This window comes from Triturus cristatus, chromosome 3_1 (genome assembly GCF_964204655.1).
Source record: "Triturus cristatus chromosome 3_1, aTriCri1.1, whole genome shotgun sequence".
Classification (NCBI taxonomy): Eukaryota; Metazoa; Chordata; class Amphibia; order Caudata; family Salamandridae; genus Triturus; species Triturus cristatus.
Window position 1 is genome coordinate 646147465 of NC_140583.1, and position 18762 is coordinate 646166226.

Genomic DNA, 18762 nt, shown 5'->3' on the forward strand with positions numbered 1-18762 from the left:
TTTGGAGGAATTTATTTCAAGGCCTTTCATATCGCAGTATTCGCTAAATGAGTTTAAAAGATTTTGGAGGCCCTTTGGGGTTTGAGATATTTAAATAGTGTCATCTGCAAATAAAAGGGCTTGTACCTTCAAGAATATTAAAAACAACACTAACAATGATATTTCTACCTTGATATTTCTGTCAACTATATTTTTGATGTCTTGATATTCTTGACAATATCACATTATATATTTATTTCGATATTTTGTCCAAACACCATCCATCTCAAGTGTCTTCACAAAAGGTATTGTGCCTGAAGTAGACCACCTCAGAAAACACTGACATCAGATGTTTCTATGTTTGAATGACTGGCTGATAAAAGGAATATCATTTCAATGCATCAAAACATTCACAGGAGCGTCTCTGAAGCGGTTCCATAAATTGAGTCTTTCTGTCAACAAACAAAAATCAACACTTACCCTTCACAGACATACAGCTCCCAGGCACAATTATCGTTTATAACAAAGGTGGGGGGGGGGCCTTTCCCATAAATGAGCACATTTTGAGGCTGCACTTCCCGGCCCAACAACTGCAAAAAAAAACAGTCAGTCATATGTTGTCTCAACAGATCTTTGCTAGGGTTTTTAAATCTTTTTAAATCCTCTGACAAAATGGATTAAAAGTACATGTTCACTCAATTACCACATAAGACCATGGATAAAGACACTCCTACTCTGGTTGACAGTAGGAGAAAATACCGTGATAAGTTTGCATTTTCAGTCAGACACACACTTACTGCACTATGACGACTGTTGCTTCCATGGTGGGCTTAGGTTCTCCCCTGCTGGAACTGGCCACCAGTGACAATTAGACACAAGACAAAGTAAACCTACAGATGAATTTCCTGCAACTTAGAGCTGTCAGTTAGAAATGTCATTCTTTCTTTCCCAGGATCATCATTACTGCTATGGACCAGTGTTTCCCAAACTGTGGGTAGCGACCCACTGCCGATTATTGGTGGGTAGCAACATTCAGAGCAATAAATTAAGATGCTTTTAAATTCTGTGTTTAACTTCTTACATTTGCCGGTGATTTAACAAAAAGACAAATGTGAGGCTGCTTTATACTATTCTTCTTCTGACTGCAAAGTGAGAGTTTTAAAGTGAATTATATGACAATGTAGGATGTTGTTTTGTGCAATACACAACAAAATGTAAATTCCTGTAAATTAACTGCATGCATCCAGCAGTTAGAAAAGCAAAAATAAAACACTTTTTTGTGATTCTGAATTGCGCTGAAAACAGATTTTACTAGAAATAAAGACACTTACGTGGTGATGCACAAATTATAGATATTCACAGAAACCTGATATCTATACATTATCATTTGTGCGCTATATAGCATTATCTGTAGAACTGTATGTCTGAGCAAATCTAGAGGTCATTTCAATTGAAAATGTGCTGTCTGTAAATGGCAATGCGCTATCACATAATACTTTAGTTTAAATCAAAATTCGTACCACCTCATGTCTATTAAAGGTAGGTGAGTTGTGAATGTTTGTTGTTCTAAAAAGTGGGCCGTGGATTTAAAACGTTTCGGAACCACTGCTATAGACGGACAGTAAGTATGCCAGACCGGATTGCAATTGTTCTTCTCCAGGATCCAAGATTCCTCAGAGGAGGGTACAAATGGAATACTCAGAAAGAAGAATACACAACGATTGAGCTGATACCCTCTGTCGAGCCTCCTGGGAGTGTTTTGAGTGGGACCTGAACCAAGCCCAGCTCAACAAGGTCTTCAGTTGCTGAGGCAAATCAAATCTGGACCAATCCTCCACCTGCATCAACAGCAAGTGCTATATCTATGCTAGCAGGCACTCATTACTGGGTTCGTAGGAAATTTATTTTCTGTGGCATGGTCAAGGACCTTTACTTACTTCTTTTCCTCCATTTCCTCTCCTCCTGAGCGTGTTGAGCAAGATGACGAGAGAACCATGCAATCTGATCGTCAAAGCCCCCTCATGGCATTCGCAGTATTGGTTTGAGGACCATTCCCAGGTACGGCATATAAACTGCCACTACAACCCAGCATCTACCAGCTTATCAGCAAGCCAATGTAGAAAAATAACACTTTTGCAGCTAAGGGAAACATGTACGATGCTCCAGTCAAGGCCACCAACTGCTATGTGCTTTGCCTCACCTAATTCTGTTGTACTTATTGCAGTTGGTGCAGTCATGATTGAATTATGCACTTATTTATATACCTCCCGCAGCTATTTCCAGCTTTTAATGAGCCTCTGAAAGACCTGAGTTGGCAAATGATTCATTAGGGACACCAGTCAACCATGTCGATACTTTGTGAAGTTAAACAGATAAAACGTTTGAATCAATATGTGGGAAAATATTTTAGACATCGGTCATTGGTGAAGGAAGAGGATTGGATTAATATCTAATAGTTAGCAGAATTAACACAGAACAACACTGTGCATTCTGCCATGCTACTGTCACCCTTCTTATGTATGTATGGTTATCATTCCAGGATATTAACATTGGATTTACCATCCTGTACATGCCTTCAGTTCCAAAACATTTAAATAAACCCAAAGAAAACACTCAAGAGTGCACAAGCTGTTTATAAGCTCGATGCTATTAGAAACAAGTCTCCAAGACCTCAGTATTTGGTGGGTGGAAAGGTTTGGTTACACACTAAACAATTGCATGGAAAGAGTGTCTCTGGGTTGTAAACTAGGTTTGTGTTTCCATTTGCCATTGAACACATGTCGAATCTGGTAACTGTCTGTTTAAAGTTACCCAAGGGTCTGAAGATTCAGCCTGTGTTTCATGACTCCTTACTAAAACCCTGTATGGCAAAAACGTGTCTTGCTCAAAATCCTATACCAATTCATGCTCATCCTGAAAAAAAGTATGAAATACATAGGAAGAATTGTTATAATATAGTTATAGTTTTTGGTAGATTGGAAGGGGTTTGGTCCACAGGAACGATTATGTGTTCCAGCCTCTTATCATTATGCCCCTCGATTACTAAAGTATTTCATCAGACTTTTCCTGCATAAACCAGGAGTCCAGACACTGAAATGTTGATGCTGAGTGGGGGAGGTAACAGAAGGAACTGTTGGGATGCAGCATAGGATGCACTTACCGGTTCACACTCGTTCTGCATGACACGCCACTCCAAGACTCATAAGCTTGCATTTTATCAGGAGCGGTGGAGGATGGAAGCATGCACAGGGTCTGAGTGCGACCTGGACAGAAGCCTCACATCTTAGAAAAATGTGCTTCATGAAGCACCTGGGTAAAGACAGGAAGGACTACACACACCATCAGCTCTCATGAGACTTGCCTAAGGTGGCATGCATCTTGAAGTACAGATTATAAGTTCCTCATGGCCTATAGAGTCCTAGCTGGCCGGTTGTGATAAATAGCTCCAACTTGTTGGAATCATGTGATCTGTTCTTCAGTGAAATTGACAAAGACATTTGGGAAGCATGAAAGCAGTTTTCAACAAATAGACTTACACATGCTTCTTTAACACTGTGTCATCCATAGGGCTTAAAAACTCTATTGAAATTGTTTCTTTCTAAAGAAGTCATCCATAATATCATAAAATGTATTTGAACTATTGGAAACTCCAATGGAAGTACATTAACACAGACGTCTTATTATATGCTATGCTGATGTCAAAGACGCTGAATACATAAAGGACCAGGATTAGAAATGCAATAATATTGAATCCTTTCATGTTATAGTTATCCACTTGTCGCCTGGAACTCAAAACTTGATTGACTGGCTGTTAAAGGCAGGTTCACCTCAGTCATTTGTGGACCACCTCAAGACGACGGTCACCCTTCTTCCCTGCGGTTTTGCGTCAGCGAACTAAAGTCCCATCTGACAACAGCACAGTGTGTTCCCTTCATAGGGCCATCCTAGACATGGTTGTGCTCTGGCCCTTCACCCCCTCTCAACAAGTCCTGAATATTCAGGAAATTATCATGAAGTTTCGGGTAATCCTGGAGTTCTGAGGCCTTTTGGACTGATTGCCTTATGCAGCCTCTTGATGGCGCAAGTGGGCTTTGCAGTGGAACCTCCTTTTTCAGTGGGCACAACACTTGTGCTGCTTACCAGACAGCATCTGTATCTCGAAGGAGACAGCCTGCAACATTGTACTTAGCATTGGGACTCAGTGGTGGCAGGTGGATACCAACCTGTCTTACGGAAGGTGGTTTTCCATACCCAAACCAGAGCTCACAGTAGCAACAGATGCATTGTCTCTGGGTTGGTCCTTTACCTGGGGGAAGAGGAATACAGGGTCCATGGTCATCAGTCTTATTGAGCTGTCTCTCATTCGGTTGGCTCTTAAAGGGAGACCAATGCAGGTCCTAACAGATCACACAAACTCCATGTGGAGCTGCAACAGACAGCGGTCTTCTATTTTGTGCAAGAAGGTTCTGCGCCTTTGGAAAATGTCTGGAACTTCAGAGTGCCTCCCTGAAAGAGAATTGTTTGGCAGCATTGCTCAACGCCAGGGGGACAATCTCAGACCTAGTAAGCTGGCAGACTATGAATAGTGTCTTCATCCAGAGTTGGATCAGGATATCTTTGCCCAGTAGAGCCTGCTCTAGCTGGATCCTTTCGCCACTGCTGAGAGTTTTCACTAGGAGGCTCCTTGTGAGACATCTTCCATCTGCCTTAGGGCACAAGTCTCCTGTATGCCTTTCCTCGCTCACTCTCTTCATTTTTCCATGAGTCAGAGAAAGTGAATGACACCAAACAGAGTTTGTATCTGGGAATTTTTAGAGTTTCTACCTATAGCAATGGAACTTTGTGAGACTATGTATGGGGACCTTTAAGCATGGTGTCTAATATTAGTACCTTGTAAGGATCTTCTTTTTAGGGCAAACAGGCTATAGAAATTAATTGTTCATCGGCTAAGAGTTCATAGTGCTTGAAAGGAGAACTGTTTCTCTTATAACAGCCCGATACGCATAGGGTTACTTTCTGAAGGTCTAGGCGTGCTACTCTTCCTCTCCTAGTTCCCCTTGCATTTTATAAAAATGGTAACCATCTATGTTGTGCCAAGAGGACGGTGTGCAGCTGGCACATTGGAAATTGGCATATCAACAATTTTGGAGAAGACGCTTCACGGCGACGCTGACAGTGAGCCGATTACAGGGCCCACGGGAAGGAACACCGGGACTCTGAGGTGTCTGGATTTCTGGCACAGGGCAATTTGGAAAGCCCAATGGCGAAGCTACTAGCTAGCCGCTAAAGAGCCCACGGGAGCAAATTCCGGGCCTCAAATTAGTTCACCGGAACAGAAACGCCCTCTCATATTACGGAATGAGCAACCCACAGAGATACCTATGACCAGTTGAATTCATCAAACCCACTGGATATTCCAAAATTGTTGATATGCCAATTTCTACAGACAATATGCACAAATAATCCATAATGGTGATCACCTTCAGAAGTGACTGATTCTCAGAAAAAGAGCGACGCCAGAGCGCTCTAATAGAACCATACGTTTGGATTCCTCAGGAACCACACAAAATAGGCTACACATCTTTCATTTGATCTTGTTCTGAAGAAGACCCACATTTGATGCTCAACACTAGAACAGATCAACCAGGGTTGAAACGTCGATGCTCCGCTAGAAGTAGTACATTCCACTGTGACCATCACAAAGTGTTTAAAGGTAAAATCCAGGTCACTGTGAGAGAATATATCTTTGTATTTCACTTCGTGCCTGAATGTTTTATGCAATTTGTTTTTATATCCTATACATTGGTTGTGATGTATGTACGTTTTATACATTACCTTATCCTTTGTCTCACATCCCTCACTAGGTTATTAGTGTGTGTAGCACTTGCTGTTTCATGAAATATTGATTATTCTTGACTAAAATAAATCATTCTAAGTCATAATTAACTTGTGCTCTGTTATTCGTATCATGTGTTTAGATATTTTTCATTAGAATCATTAATTGATATCCCGATGAAATTAAGGGAAAATCATTCTGAAAGGTATTTCTCTTTTTAAAGAAAAAACCGTGGCAGAACCACGGTTAATTTAACGTGATTGTCCCCAGGTTCTGCACGATACTGGGTATCCCCATTGATTAATACTGGCCATTGCAGCTTGGGCATATAGGCTGCCTCCGACTCTTTCTTAAGTGTCTTTGCAGGCCTTCCTCAAGAAAGGCAAAAAGCTAAACTTAAGAAGATATATTAAAGTGCTCCAGGGTCCCCGCACTTAGGCGGGACTATTCAGTACTTATGGCTAAAATGGAAATACCCCTAAAAGAGAATTGGAGTAACAGGTAAGAAACTATTCCTTCCTCACGGGAAGATTCCAGAGAATCTGCCTACCACCTTTCACCTTGGAGCCAAAGAACAACATCTGTAGTGTCCCTCAAGGCTCATCCCTCAGCCCTACACTGTTCAACACCTACATTACCCCCTTGGCCAATGTCATCAGAACACATGGACTAAACATCATATCGTACGCCAATGACACCCATCTCATCCTCTCGCTATCAGAAGACCCCTCCACCACAATGATCAACTTCCACAGATGCATGACGAGCATCACCCACTGGATGAAAGATAATTCCCTAAAACTTAACACAGACAAAATGGAAGTGCTGATCTTCGGGACAACACATCCTGTAGAACAACGCCTGGTGGCTTTCCGAACCAGGACCCTCAACCAGTCCGACACTCTTGGACAGCAAGCTCACCATGAAAAGCCAGATCAACACAGTCTCCTCCGCCTGCTTCCTCACTCTTTGCATGCTCCATAAGATCTTCAAATGGCTCCCCGTCAACACCAGACGAACCGCCACTCAAACCCTAGTCACCAGATGGCTGGACTACGGCAACACATTCTACATAGGAATCACCTCGCACCTCCTGAAGAGATTGCAGACCATTCAGGATTCAGTGGCCTGACTCTTCCTTGACCTCCCATAGCGTACCCACATCACCACCCCCCCCCCACCTCAAGAAGCTCCACTGGCTCCCCAATCAGAAGAGATGTCAATTCAAGATGCTAATCCACACCTACAAAGCCCTACACAACCAATGACCAGCACACATGAACCACCGCCTGCCCTTCCACCAACCTGCGCTCCACCTCCCTCGGCCTTGCTCACACACTACTGCTTCCCCCAAAGCAAATGGTGGACGGTCCTTCCCCTACCTCACTGAGAAGTCCTGGAATGGCCTCCCTCTGCCCCTCTGGACCTCATTCTCTCTGTTGGAATTCAGGAAAGGATTCAATACCTGACTGTACAACTGACCCCCACCCCTAAGCAGCTGGGTTTTTAGTGCCTGGATACCCTCATGGCTGAATTTCCACGTTTTTAAGTACTGTTTGATTGATTGATTGGATCATAAAATGCTAAGTGGGACTCAATGCCATCCCGCTACTTAGACTTCAGAGAGAAGGTGCAAGGGTGGCAAAATGTCAGTTTCACTTCATTGAGGAGGCCATGGAGCTGATCCCTCAGTTGATTCCAGTGTGCCCAGAGTTTCCTGGGCCATCGTAACCCGGCAACAGATTGAGGCCGTCAACGAGTCCATGCAGCAAATCTTCAGTATGGCTCCCTCTGGCGTGCCCTGGGGCCCATCGGAACTGCATGGGCCTCCAGTCAGGTTAATACTGGTGAGTCCCTCCCTAGTGCCGTCGGACCCCTTGGGACCTGTTACCAAATCCCTACAGATGCTGATACACACTTCTTTTCTTGCCTCGTGAGTCACACAAGTTCTCACCACCTCTATGCCAGTGTCGCCAGTGCCAGAGGATGATCCAGTGCCAATGTCCTTGTCGCTACAGGAGATTCCAAAGGCACAAACCATTGTCATGCACCCCTACTCTAATCTACCCTGTAGCAACTGTCAGCAGAGGCTCAATTATCTTTTTCACATTGACTTTGATCCTGAGCCAGAGTAGGGTGCACTCCAGGATATTGATGATAATCAAAATGATGATGATAGTGGAATGGAAGGCCTGTTCCCACCTCATTACACTGATGATGCCTTATACCTTGACTTGCAGAATGCCAGACAGAGCTTGACTCAGAGCTTGACAGAGCTTGACTTGGTATACCACTGGAAGAAAGTGCCTCGTTTTCACTGGTGACTTGGAGAGCAGTGTAAGTGCTAGAATGGCACCTGCCCTCCTTTGAAACTAAAACTAATATTTTAATGTCAGCAACATCTGAGCCCTTACTTCCATTTAATTCCGCCCTCATGAATACTCTGATGTGTGGTATGTCTAGCCAAAACCATGTTCTTGCCTGCCTTTGAATAGGCAGGTGGCCAGATGTCATAGGCCGGTGCCTGGTGACCCTGATTTTCTTACTGGGCAACCCACTCCAGAGAGCCTTACGGAACAGACCTCTACCAGTAAGATGAATCTTAACTCATTTCCGACCACTCCTCCAGTTAGAGAATCCAAAAAGATTGATACCTTTGGTAAACTCATGGTTCCTTCTGCTAGTCTGTCACTACAATCTGTAACTTAAGACTCTTTGACCGGTACACATATACTGGTTCTGATCGCTTAGAGGACTAATGCATCCACTGTATGGGCCTGTGTTGGACCTCATGATCACAGGTTCAAATTCCGGCGAGTCCACTCCCCCTTTCATTCTTCTGAGGTTGATAAAATGCGGACCATTGAGTTGGGTGATGATAAGCATCTGTTATTCAGTGGTAAGATACTGTTGAGTGAACGTGTGTTTTACAAATACTTATGTTATGTTATACCCTTTAGGACATGGCCAATTTCCGAACCATGTTCAGAAGGCCATGGGTCAAGCAGGAGTTAGTAGGCCCAGCTGAAGGCATTGAACCCTTTTTCTCCTGATGTCCCGGGGCCCGACCTACTATGGATCCTGAGCAACTGTGGCAAGTGCCCCTTCAGCACATGCCTCTCAGAAACAGCGTAGTCCGAGCAGTCCAAGGCTCCCTCAGGGGGTAGGTGGATACAGGGGGTTGATTACAGATTCACAACTCAAAATGTGCGCAGTAAAAACAATAGATTATTGTGCAGTAAAATTCTCACTTTTATGCTAAATTATTTTATTTTACGGCTACTAACATAGAGGGAAATGCAACATTCACAAATAACACACAGTTCCCCTGGGATCAGGTTTCTAGTGTTTCTTTAGGTAGTTCCTCAAGTCCCACTCACTCCTCACTATAACATCCAGGCGAAGCCCCACTAGTAGTCTGAGTTTCAGGAGTTCACTCTGACTCTGTATTAAAGTCAACAGTGTTAAAGCGATGCAGCATCATCTGGCAAGCAACTTTCCCGGGGATAACTGGCCCGAAATCAGTCTTACCCACACCCACAGGATTGGAGCCACTGGAGTTCATGAGCATGAGCCTTCAGTGGGTGGTAGAGTGGCAACAGCTGATTCAGGTGATTTTCCTGTGCGTGGCCCAGGTGGGCTGCACTCGCGGTCATCGAGTTCTGCATACACGTCACACCACCTCAGTGACCGAAGGTTCATTGGGGCTCCTTGCAGAGTTTGTGAGCGAAGATCCTGATGTGAATCCTTCATCCTGGTGTAGGTGCACAGAGGTCCCAAAGGCAGCATCACTGGTCCAGTGATGATTCTCACCATGTCACATGTCTTTCTGGTCGTGGTGACCCCTCTGGCATATGGGGTCACTGTATCCTCACTACCCACAGGCTCCGACCTGATTGGCCCAGCGATGTTCTTGAAGGCTGCCCCTCTGTGCATACGGGGTCACTACTCACCAAAGCACAAGGGCCACGGCCCTTATAGCACAGCAGTCTTCTCCACAGTGCCCCCTGCTGACATACGGGGTCGACGTTCTCCCCACTGCACATCGGCACTGACCCGATCGGCTCAGCCATGTACACGGCTCACTTGATGGCGGCCTTGTGGCATGCAAGGGTCGCTGACTTTGTTTTGCAAATGGAAAATGACCCAATCAGTGCTGCAGCCGCAGTAGTCCATTAGGCAGGGCTCCCCACTGGACCTTGCTCTCTCCAATGCTCTTCTCCTCCTCAAAAGTCAGACTGGTCTTGGCAAGCAGGCAGGCAATGGTGTTTCAGACTCCAGAGTAGGAGGTCATGGATGTTCTGGGTGATTTCCCCTCTCCCATCTGGGAGACTAGCAGATCTTGGTCTCCAGTCCTGTCCACATGTAGATTTCTTGCTGGGCTTCTCTACTCACAAGTCCTTCAGGCTGCTTGGCAATTGACAGGTTTTGGGGTGTCAAGCTCCCCTTATAATCCATTTTCAGATACCAAATATGATTTAGAGTATGAGTCTTTGAAGTTTATGTTAGGAGGTTGCTTCCTTTTGAAATGCCCACTCCTATGAACTCTTTTCTACTTGAAAGCAGTCTGTCACAGCAGGAGCGACTCCAAATCTGAGGGCCACACAACACAGACCATGGGAGTGACTAGACTTCACACCTGGATGTCAACAACAGTGGTATGTGTATCAAAATGTTTACCCAGGGCCTCAGCCCTACTCTTTATGATTATCTTATCAATCCAATCTCCTTCCTGAAATGTGCCCGGCTCCTTCCTTGTGACCTCTCTTTGAATCAAAGAGCACCCTTTGAAGTGCATGGAGGAAGCCTGTCTCTCCCCTCTCCAGTGTGTCCCACCCAGCTTACAATAATGCAGCAATACACAAATCTTTTCTGGAGGGATTCCTCTACCTCCTCTCCCCATGTTTCACCATGCTGTCTTGGGTCTCCCAAAATTGAACCCGCGGTCTTCCATGCATTGTACTATTTATTCACAGACACATATATAGTCAGTGCACGTGTACAGCATACACATACTGCACAGCATTACACACATGTATCATACTACTTGCAGGCACGCATACATCCAGTACATGCACATAACCTACTTGCAATGCCCAATGCTGCAGTATGTTTGTATTGTACCACTCACAGGCACACAAACACCCAGTGCATGCATTTACCATACATGCACTGCACAGCACCACGTCCTTCATGTAGTCTACCATTCAAAGATACACATACAACTAGTTCATGCACATAACATACTGCATTATCCCAATCCTGCACCATTCACAGGCACTCATACACCCAGTACAGGTAAACTACGCACTGCAGACCAAACCGATGTAGGTCAAGGGTGAGTTAAGCAAACAGCAGCAGAACTTTAAAATGAGTGAGCCTGTAGGACTCACTTATGTGACACAGGTCATATGGGACCTGTTCACTCCTACTGATTATTACATGGTATGCTGTCACCACCATGCTCATGCTGCTTAAATCCTGGGAAAGGCAGTAGCCTTTCACCAATACGAGGATAGTGCTTTGGGCGCTGCTTCCAGTCCAACAAAACTGCAATTTGTGAGCCAGTCCTACGTCATGGTGCACATGCATGATCTGGGTTTGCCTATGACAACAAAAAACAGCATTAAGGACCCAGCCATCAGTACAGTTAGGGCACTCAGGACAGGAGTGCACTTCAATTACGATGCTGAGAATCATTCCGTCCCAAAAGCCTGCAAGATCTTGCCGGCAGTCCAGGAGAATCCTAGGGCCTTGTTGTCCCAGAAGGTACATGAAGGGCATGAAGTGGTCAAGTATATTATCCAAACAGGTCTGGATACCACAGATTGCTTTGACAGTGTGGTTGGTACCAGTGTTGTCCTTTGTAGACATGCCTGGATGAGGTCAAATGGGTTCCCTGGGGATGTACATGCTTCGCTATTGAACATGCCCTTTGATTGGCTTTGTATCTTCTGAGAGAAGACAGACTGCGCTTTGGAATGCTTTCAGGAACGCAGAGCTAAAGCATACCTTGAGGTTGCTGACCACTGCTAAACAATTTCTTCACCAGTTCTAAAAATCTCAGGTCTATTCTAGAGGACTGGTAAATAGGCAGAGATAGACTTCATAACTATTGATGCAGCTGACAGCCCAGGCCGTGGCTGTGGATCTGGAAGGCATTTGAGGGCCGGCAGGTGCACCAGTCTTCCACCTCCTCCTTCCCTGCTATAGCCACCAAGAAACTACTTTAGTTTGCTCCTAGCAGCACATGCCCAACCAGTTCAAGGCAGGGTCCATCATATTCTCGAGGGGTGGTGATCCATCACGTCCGACAGAGCGGTCCTGCAAATTATTAAAAAAAGACTGTGACCTTCCTTTTTGTATCCTCACTGCCCAATATCGTTCCAACACCAGAACGAATTTTGCAAGAACATCTGTCCATCATGCTGGAGGAGGTACACCTGTTGCTCTCCAAAGGTGCCGCAGAGCAGGTACCAGGAGAAAGGCGTAGTTGTTACTCTCACTATTTCCTCATACCAAAAAAAAAGACAGGGGCCCTCGAGGTTATCTTTCTGATTGCTATTCACCTAATGATATCCATGAATGCCCTAGCGGACAAACTGAGCAGGCGTTGTCTGACAGATCACAAGCGACATATACGCCCAAGGTGGCGCATGCTGTCTTCCTATTGTGAGTTGATCCCTGTCTAGATCTGTTTGCCACTATTGAGAAATGCACAGTGTCAGCAGTTTTGCAGACTGATGTCATGAGGAGATTCATTCTGGCTAGAATGGTACAGGGGGCTTCTGTACGTCTTTTGCCACTGCCGCTCTTGCTTCCAGTTTTGCAGAAGGTCAGGAACAACCGTGTCCCAGTCCTCCTAGTTCATTTGATTGGGCAGGGAGAGTGTGGTGCCTAGAACTCTTGGGAATGAGCATCTTAGGCATGAGCATCTTTCCTCTGTTAGGCTGCCACTTCATGAGGACCTCCTCTTTCTGCAACAGGGAAGGGTCATCCACCCTAATCTACACAATCTACACCTCCGGGTGGCAAGTCAAAAGCAGTTAAGTGCTGCTGCTCAATCTCCATGCATGAAGTGGTGGGTGTCATCAGACTCACCAGAAGCCCTTCACCAAAATCCATTTATGCCAGGCACTGGGAAAAAGTTGGTGCAGTGCCTGTGACACTAACCTTTTACAGACAAAGCTGTCTGACATGCTTTTGTTTGTGTTGATTTTAGTTCTTGCAGTGGACACTATAAATGGTTATTTGTCAACCCTTTCAGCCTTTCAACGTTTGCCGGACCAACCATCCTTGTTCAGATCAGTTGTGTGATGAGATTTATTAAAGGTTTAACCTTAACTTGCTCTTAACTTTATTTGTACAACCTTTGAGCACACCTGATCTTTTCATCTCCCAGCCCTGACAACTGCCTTCCTCATTGTAATTACATCAACTCATCGCGAGTGAGCTGCAGGAATTGTTGATACAGCTGTCCTACATCATTTTTTTCTAGACACATTGATGCTGCAGACTTGGGTGCGTTTTCTACCAAAAGTCATGCCTACCGTCAACTTTGGGCAATCCATTACTCTTCCAGTGTTCTTTGCTCCCCCATCACCCCTCGAAAGATGTGGAGATGGTCCTTCAATTGTATCCCAAAAGGGTTTTAAGCCTTTACATAGATTGTACCAAGGATCATAATGTGGACAATCAATATTTTGTGGCATTGTCTGCAGCAAAGAAAGAGAACGCTGTGCGGAGGGGCACCCTGCTGAGGTGCATGGTCCTCTACATTAAAATCTGCTGCACAGTGGCCAAGACACAGCCTCCTGAAGGTCTGTGAGCCCATTCCACCAAGGCAGATGCTGCTATCACTGCATTGATGCAAGGGATGCCTCTGTTTGACATCTGCTAGGCTGCGATGTGGGTGTCCGTGCATACGTTTAGGGAGCATTATTGCATACCTTCACAAAGTGCTAATGCTGAGACAGCCAGGTCTGGCGAGAAGGACAATTAGCCCGCTCAGTTCTGCAAGATTTTTGGTCCGAGCTCACTTAACAGGCTCACCACCCTGGGGAGGGTCCCTATTGATAGCTGGTCTAAGGTGAGGACTCTGTGGTTAGAAGTGTCGATCTGAAGAACATGCTACTTAGCTTCATTAAGGCCCTTTCTGGTTGATGCTGGAACCGCACATTCCTCACTGCCCTCCCACCTCCCCATTCTTTTGAGTGACCTCGTTTTAAAATCTAAAAAGGCCCCAAGTTTTACTAACAATTGTCCATGCTTTGCATTGAAGGCGTGGCAAGAGAATTGACAAGAAACATATGGCTCACAGAGGTGAAGCTTATATGTGGCTCCTCTCTGTCACTTCCAGGTTAGTATAGAGCGAACACGAAATCACATGACACCACCCAGTGGTGCGCAGAAGCACTACTATAAAAAATATCCAGATTCAGTCTGGCATCTGGGGGATATTCAGGAGAGGAATCTATGGTTAGTATCCACAAAAAAGAGTGTTACTGAAGGTAAGCAACGTATTTGTCTGTTGTTTGGACATAATGTAAAGTTGTGAATATCAGGAGACAGAAATGTCGGAACTAAAATATTGTGATACATAAATATTGAGATGCAAGAAAATTAATTATAATTCATTTTTAATATGTAAATTATGTAATACTGATTTTTTTGTTATATGTTATCTGCGGGTTGTTACGTTTGGAGCGGTTTAGGGTGGGAACTTAATTAAGGAATTAATTAACAATTATTAATTAAGTAATAATTGGCAATTTATTATTTAATTGATTTGTAATTATGTAAAATATGGAATACTGATTTATTTTAGTTAGATTTTAGTTGTATGATGCTAACCTGATGGGGTCTAGGGTGGGAAGTTAAGTAATTAATTAAGAATGAATTATTAATTGTTAATTATTTAATTAATTTAAAATATGTACATTATGGAATACTTATCTACTATATTTTAGGTGCAGGCTGCTAGGATTGTAGGGATATAGGGTGTGAAGTTAATAATTGAATAATAATTGAATACTATGTTTTTATTAATTGATCATTATTGAGTGGTGATTATTTAGATTGATTACTTGTTTTTAGTTTTTTTTAATACATACTGTTACCCTGTTTTAAGTGTGAATAGTAAATCTCACCCCTCTGAAATTCAACACTTTACTGTTGCAGAGACTGGAGTGGAAACAGTACATTTTACCCCTCCAAAGTCCAACACTTTCCCTACTGTTGCGCTGTCTGGAGTGGGAATATTAAAATGAAACCATCCAAACTTCCAACTCTTTCCCTGCAGTTGAACAACTGGAGTGGGGATAGTAAATTTTACCCCTCCGAAGTCCTACATTTTCCCTACTGTTGTGCTGTTTGGAGTGGGAATAATACATTTCAACCCATCTGAAGTCCACTGCTTTCCCTAGTGTTGCACAGACTGAAGTGGGAATAGTAAATGTTACCCCTCCAAAGTCCAATACTTTACCTACTGTTGTATAAATTAGAGTGGGAATAGTACATTTAATATTCTTAAACTCCAATAGTTTTCATAATATTGGTTCCATACAATGTGAAATATATTTTTCTATCAATAGATGGTGCTATAAATTTACTGTTTCAAAGTGTTGCAACGTTAAAAAGAAAAAATAACTTGTGTTCTAGTGTTTGATCGATCTAATTAGTTTCCAGTGTTTTTAATTGTTTATAATGAATGGAAACCAATTACATTTTAAGAAAGGTTGTGCACTCTTATTCAAGTATTTTAAAATGTTTAAAATTGCCATAAGATTGGTTGATCTCGAAGTGTATGCAAATTGATTTAATTGATAGTTTGAGTGACAGCGGTCCTCTGATGAATGTATAGAAGAGAGATTGAAACCCCTTTCCTGTGTGTATGTCATTCTTGTGGTGCAATCCTGTGTGCTCCTGAAGAAGGGACTCTTCAAGGCACGACACACGTGTCGGCAGGGATTGCTGCAAAGAAGCTTTTTAAGATGGGCATCAATAAAAAAGAAGGGGGAACAGCCATTACAATTGCGGATTTTACCACGCGTTGCTTTTACATCGCATTTACATTTTTAGGGTTTAGGGTAGAGTAGTAGTGTTTGCGTAGTGTAGTGTTTTAGGGTTTAGGGTAGTGTAGTGTTTGTGTAGTGTACTGTTGTAGGGTTTAGGGTAGTGTAGTGTTTTAGGGTTTAGGGTAGTGTAGTAGTGTTTTAGGGTTTAGGGTAATGTTGTAGAGTTTGTGTAGTGTAGTGGTTTAGGGTAGTGTAGTAGAGTTTGAGTAGTGAAGTGCGTTAGGGATTAGGGTAGTGCTGTAGTGTACGTGTGTTTTGTTTTAGGGTAGTGTCGGGTGGTCGTGTAGGGTAGTGTAATGTAATTGTAGGGAGAGGACTGGGGGCGTGGGAGGGTTGTGTAGGAGTAGGGTAGTCACTTACCTTGCAAACTAACCACAAAGATAGCTTTACCACGCATGCCTTTGCGTTATAATGGCATGCGTGGTAAAGGCATATTCGTGATAATAGTTTGCGATGTAATGGCATGCGATGTCATTGACATCGTGTAGTAATACCCGCGTTGTAATGGCATGCGTGGTATTACTATGCGATGTAATGACATACATCCAAAAAGAAGACTTTTCTAAAGAGATACTCCAGATTGAAAGTATTTGTATGTTAAGGGCTCCAGTGCTGCGAGGACAATGTGCACTGAGGTTAAGTCTTTAAATACTCCTATTTAAGGGCATATTTACATGCCCCTACCGCCACAGGAACGTCACTTTTAAGGACGTTCCTGTAGATAGGGGCTTTGCCTTATTTACAAGGCGGTGTTAAGCCACAAGTGGCTTAACGTCGCCTTCTAAATAAAGCCCCCTTGCATGCTATACTTAGTGTGAAAGGGGTGGGCAATGGGCGTTGGGGTGGGCGTTCCACCGCAACCCCATTGATTTTGACGCTTCCATCTATTTACAAGAGTGGCGTAAATAGGAGGCAGCGCCAAAATTAAGACCAGGGAAAACCTGGTCTTAACATGGTAAAACGAGGAGAAATGGTTTATTTCTTATTGTTTTTGTCTGTTTCTGTGTGTGCTACGTTGTGCAGCACACATAGAAATAGCAAAACGGCATGAATGATTGTTTATGTGCGGGAAGGTGTCCCTGTCTGTACATAAACAATCATTAAAAAAAATATGCTTTGCAACTTCTATGCGTGCTGTACAATGCAGCAAACATAGAAGTTTTAAATCGCCATTTGTGATTGTTTATGTGTAAGAAGGGACTCATTCCTACACATTCAATCATTACCTCAACGCAGGCACTCTTGCACTACTGTTCAAGGGTGCCTGGGTTGGTGCTAGGCAGCTTAATTTAGCGCCAGTGCTAGGGAAAATGCAGAAATGTGCTGTATCTTTATAAATACAGCTCATCCCTGCATTTTCGGAAGGCAGAGCGTGGCATTAGCATATTGTGCTTAACGCCACGCTCTGCCATTCCATTGTAAAGATGACCCTTAGTCTTTTAGAATGTCCACAATGCATGTCGTGCAAATGCAATGCGCTTCAAAGTTCCTGCGTTTGACAGCTGCGTAGTGTGATGGTACCTGTCGTTGTAACATAGAATTTGGCTTGTCTTTTCCTGTCCATGAATTATTGTGGACACAAATCCACGCAACAAAGAATTGGGTTAATGGCTGCCATAGGCTTGCAAGTTCATTTTACCCAGCGCAAGAAATGCATTAAAAAATGTGCATTGACAAAGCCAATAGGTCTTGCCTTTGGGACCTTATACGTTTTTAGCTATGCAGCAGAATATCCTGTTTGTTACAACATCTACTGTTCTTTAGCGTGGAAACTTTGACACTAATAGGCATATGATAGAACTGTATTGAGAAGTACTTATTTGAAGTGTTTTTTTGTATAAATTGTAGTTTAAACACACATGGAGGCCCGCATGCACAGCAGTGTACACACAATAAACCTAAGATGCCAGAAACTGCAGACCTCTAAAAGCTGTAAACTGTAATGCTCTCATTCACTTCAACCTATGTCTTGGTGCAATGGACAGATAATAGGTATGTACAGTTAAGTAACTTCATGTTACTCATTATTATCGATGTCAGGAAGATTGCCGAAAATCCAAACTGATTAACAAAATGTATTAGTCCACTCAGGCAAGACACAGCTAAGCACATTCTACGGTCAACTACAGACTCTGAACCTGTACAAAATATTAATGCTCTTAATCATAAGCATGATCAATAAAACCTCTACTCTCTCTCTGAAACAACAAAAAAATTACCCACAGCGCTGAGAGAAACCTATATCTTTTGTAAGTTGTGCTAGCACCAGCTTACACAGGCTGCAATGGCAGGCCTGTAGTTGCAGTTTGAATGGTCTCCCATGGTTGGCATAATGCATGTTTCAGCCCATGGGGGACCTCTGGGGATATCTATGCCCTACGTATCTTAGTACCATATACAAAGGACTGATAAGGGTACCTCAGTATCCAATCTGGGATATACCCAAGTACGGAACATAACAATTTAAGGGAGAAAGCAGAGAGGCTGGGGTCCTGATTAGCAGGACCCCAGTCAGACTAGTCAAAAACAGCTTAGCACCTGGCAAAAAGTGAGGGTAACCATAAAAGCAGATCCTACTTTCCTACACAAAACGTAAGGAGATAAGACTAACCTTGCACAGTTGAGTTTTCATTAATTTTTTAAGTGGAAATATCTGGAGAGTCCATCTGCATTGGCATGGTTACTCCCAGGTGTATGTTCCACTGTATAGGCCATCCCCTGTAGGGAAATGGGCCATCTCAAAAGTTTTGGTTTTTCACACTTCAACTAAGCCATTAGAGGGGCTTATGATCTGTCTGAACAATTAAGTGAGTGCCAAACAAGTATGGCCTCAACTTCTTCAGGGTCCAGACCACAGCAAAGGCCTCCCTC

At 43.6% G+C, this 18762-nt stretch overlaps 1 protein-coding gene across 2 annotated transcripts in view; it reads left to right on the forward strand.

Annotated features, from left to right (window-relative positions):
* The window catches only part of LOC146860716 (uncharacterized), a 424775-nt gene that overhangs the window by 317213 nt on the left and 88800 nt on the right, over window positions 1-18762 (forward strand). Inside the window, exon 4 of one of the 2 annotated variants that reach the window (XM_085646366.1) lies at window positions 932-997. The exons of the other annotated variant lie outside the window; for it this stretch is intronic. Within the exon in view, the coding sequence (XP_085502492.1) occupies window positions 932-997 (66 nt within the window). The remainder of the gene's footprint in view (window positions 1-931; window positions 998-18762) is intronic. 2 annotated transcript variants of the gene reach the window in all.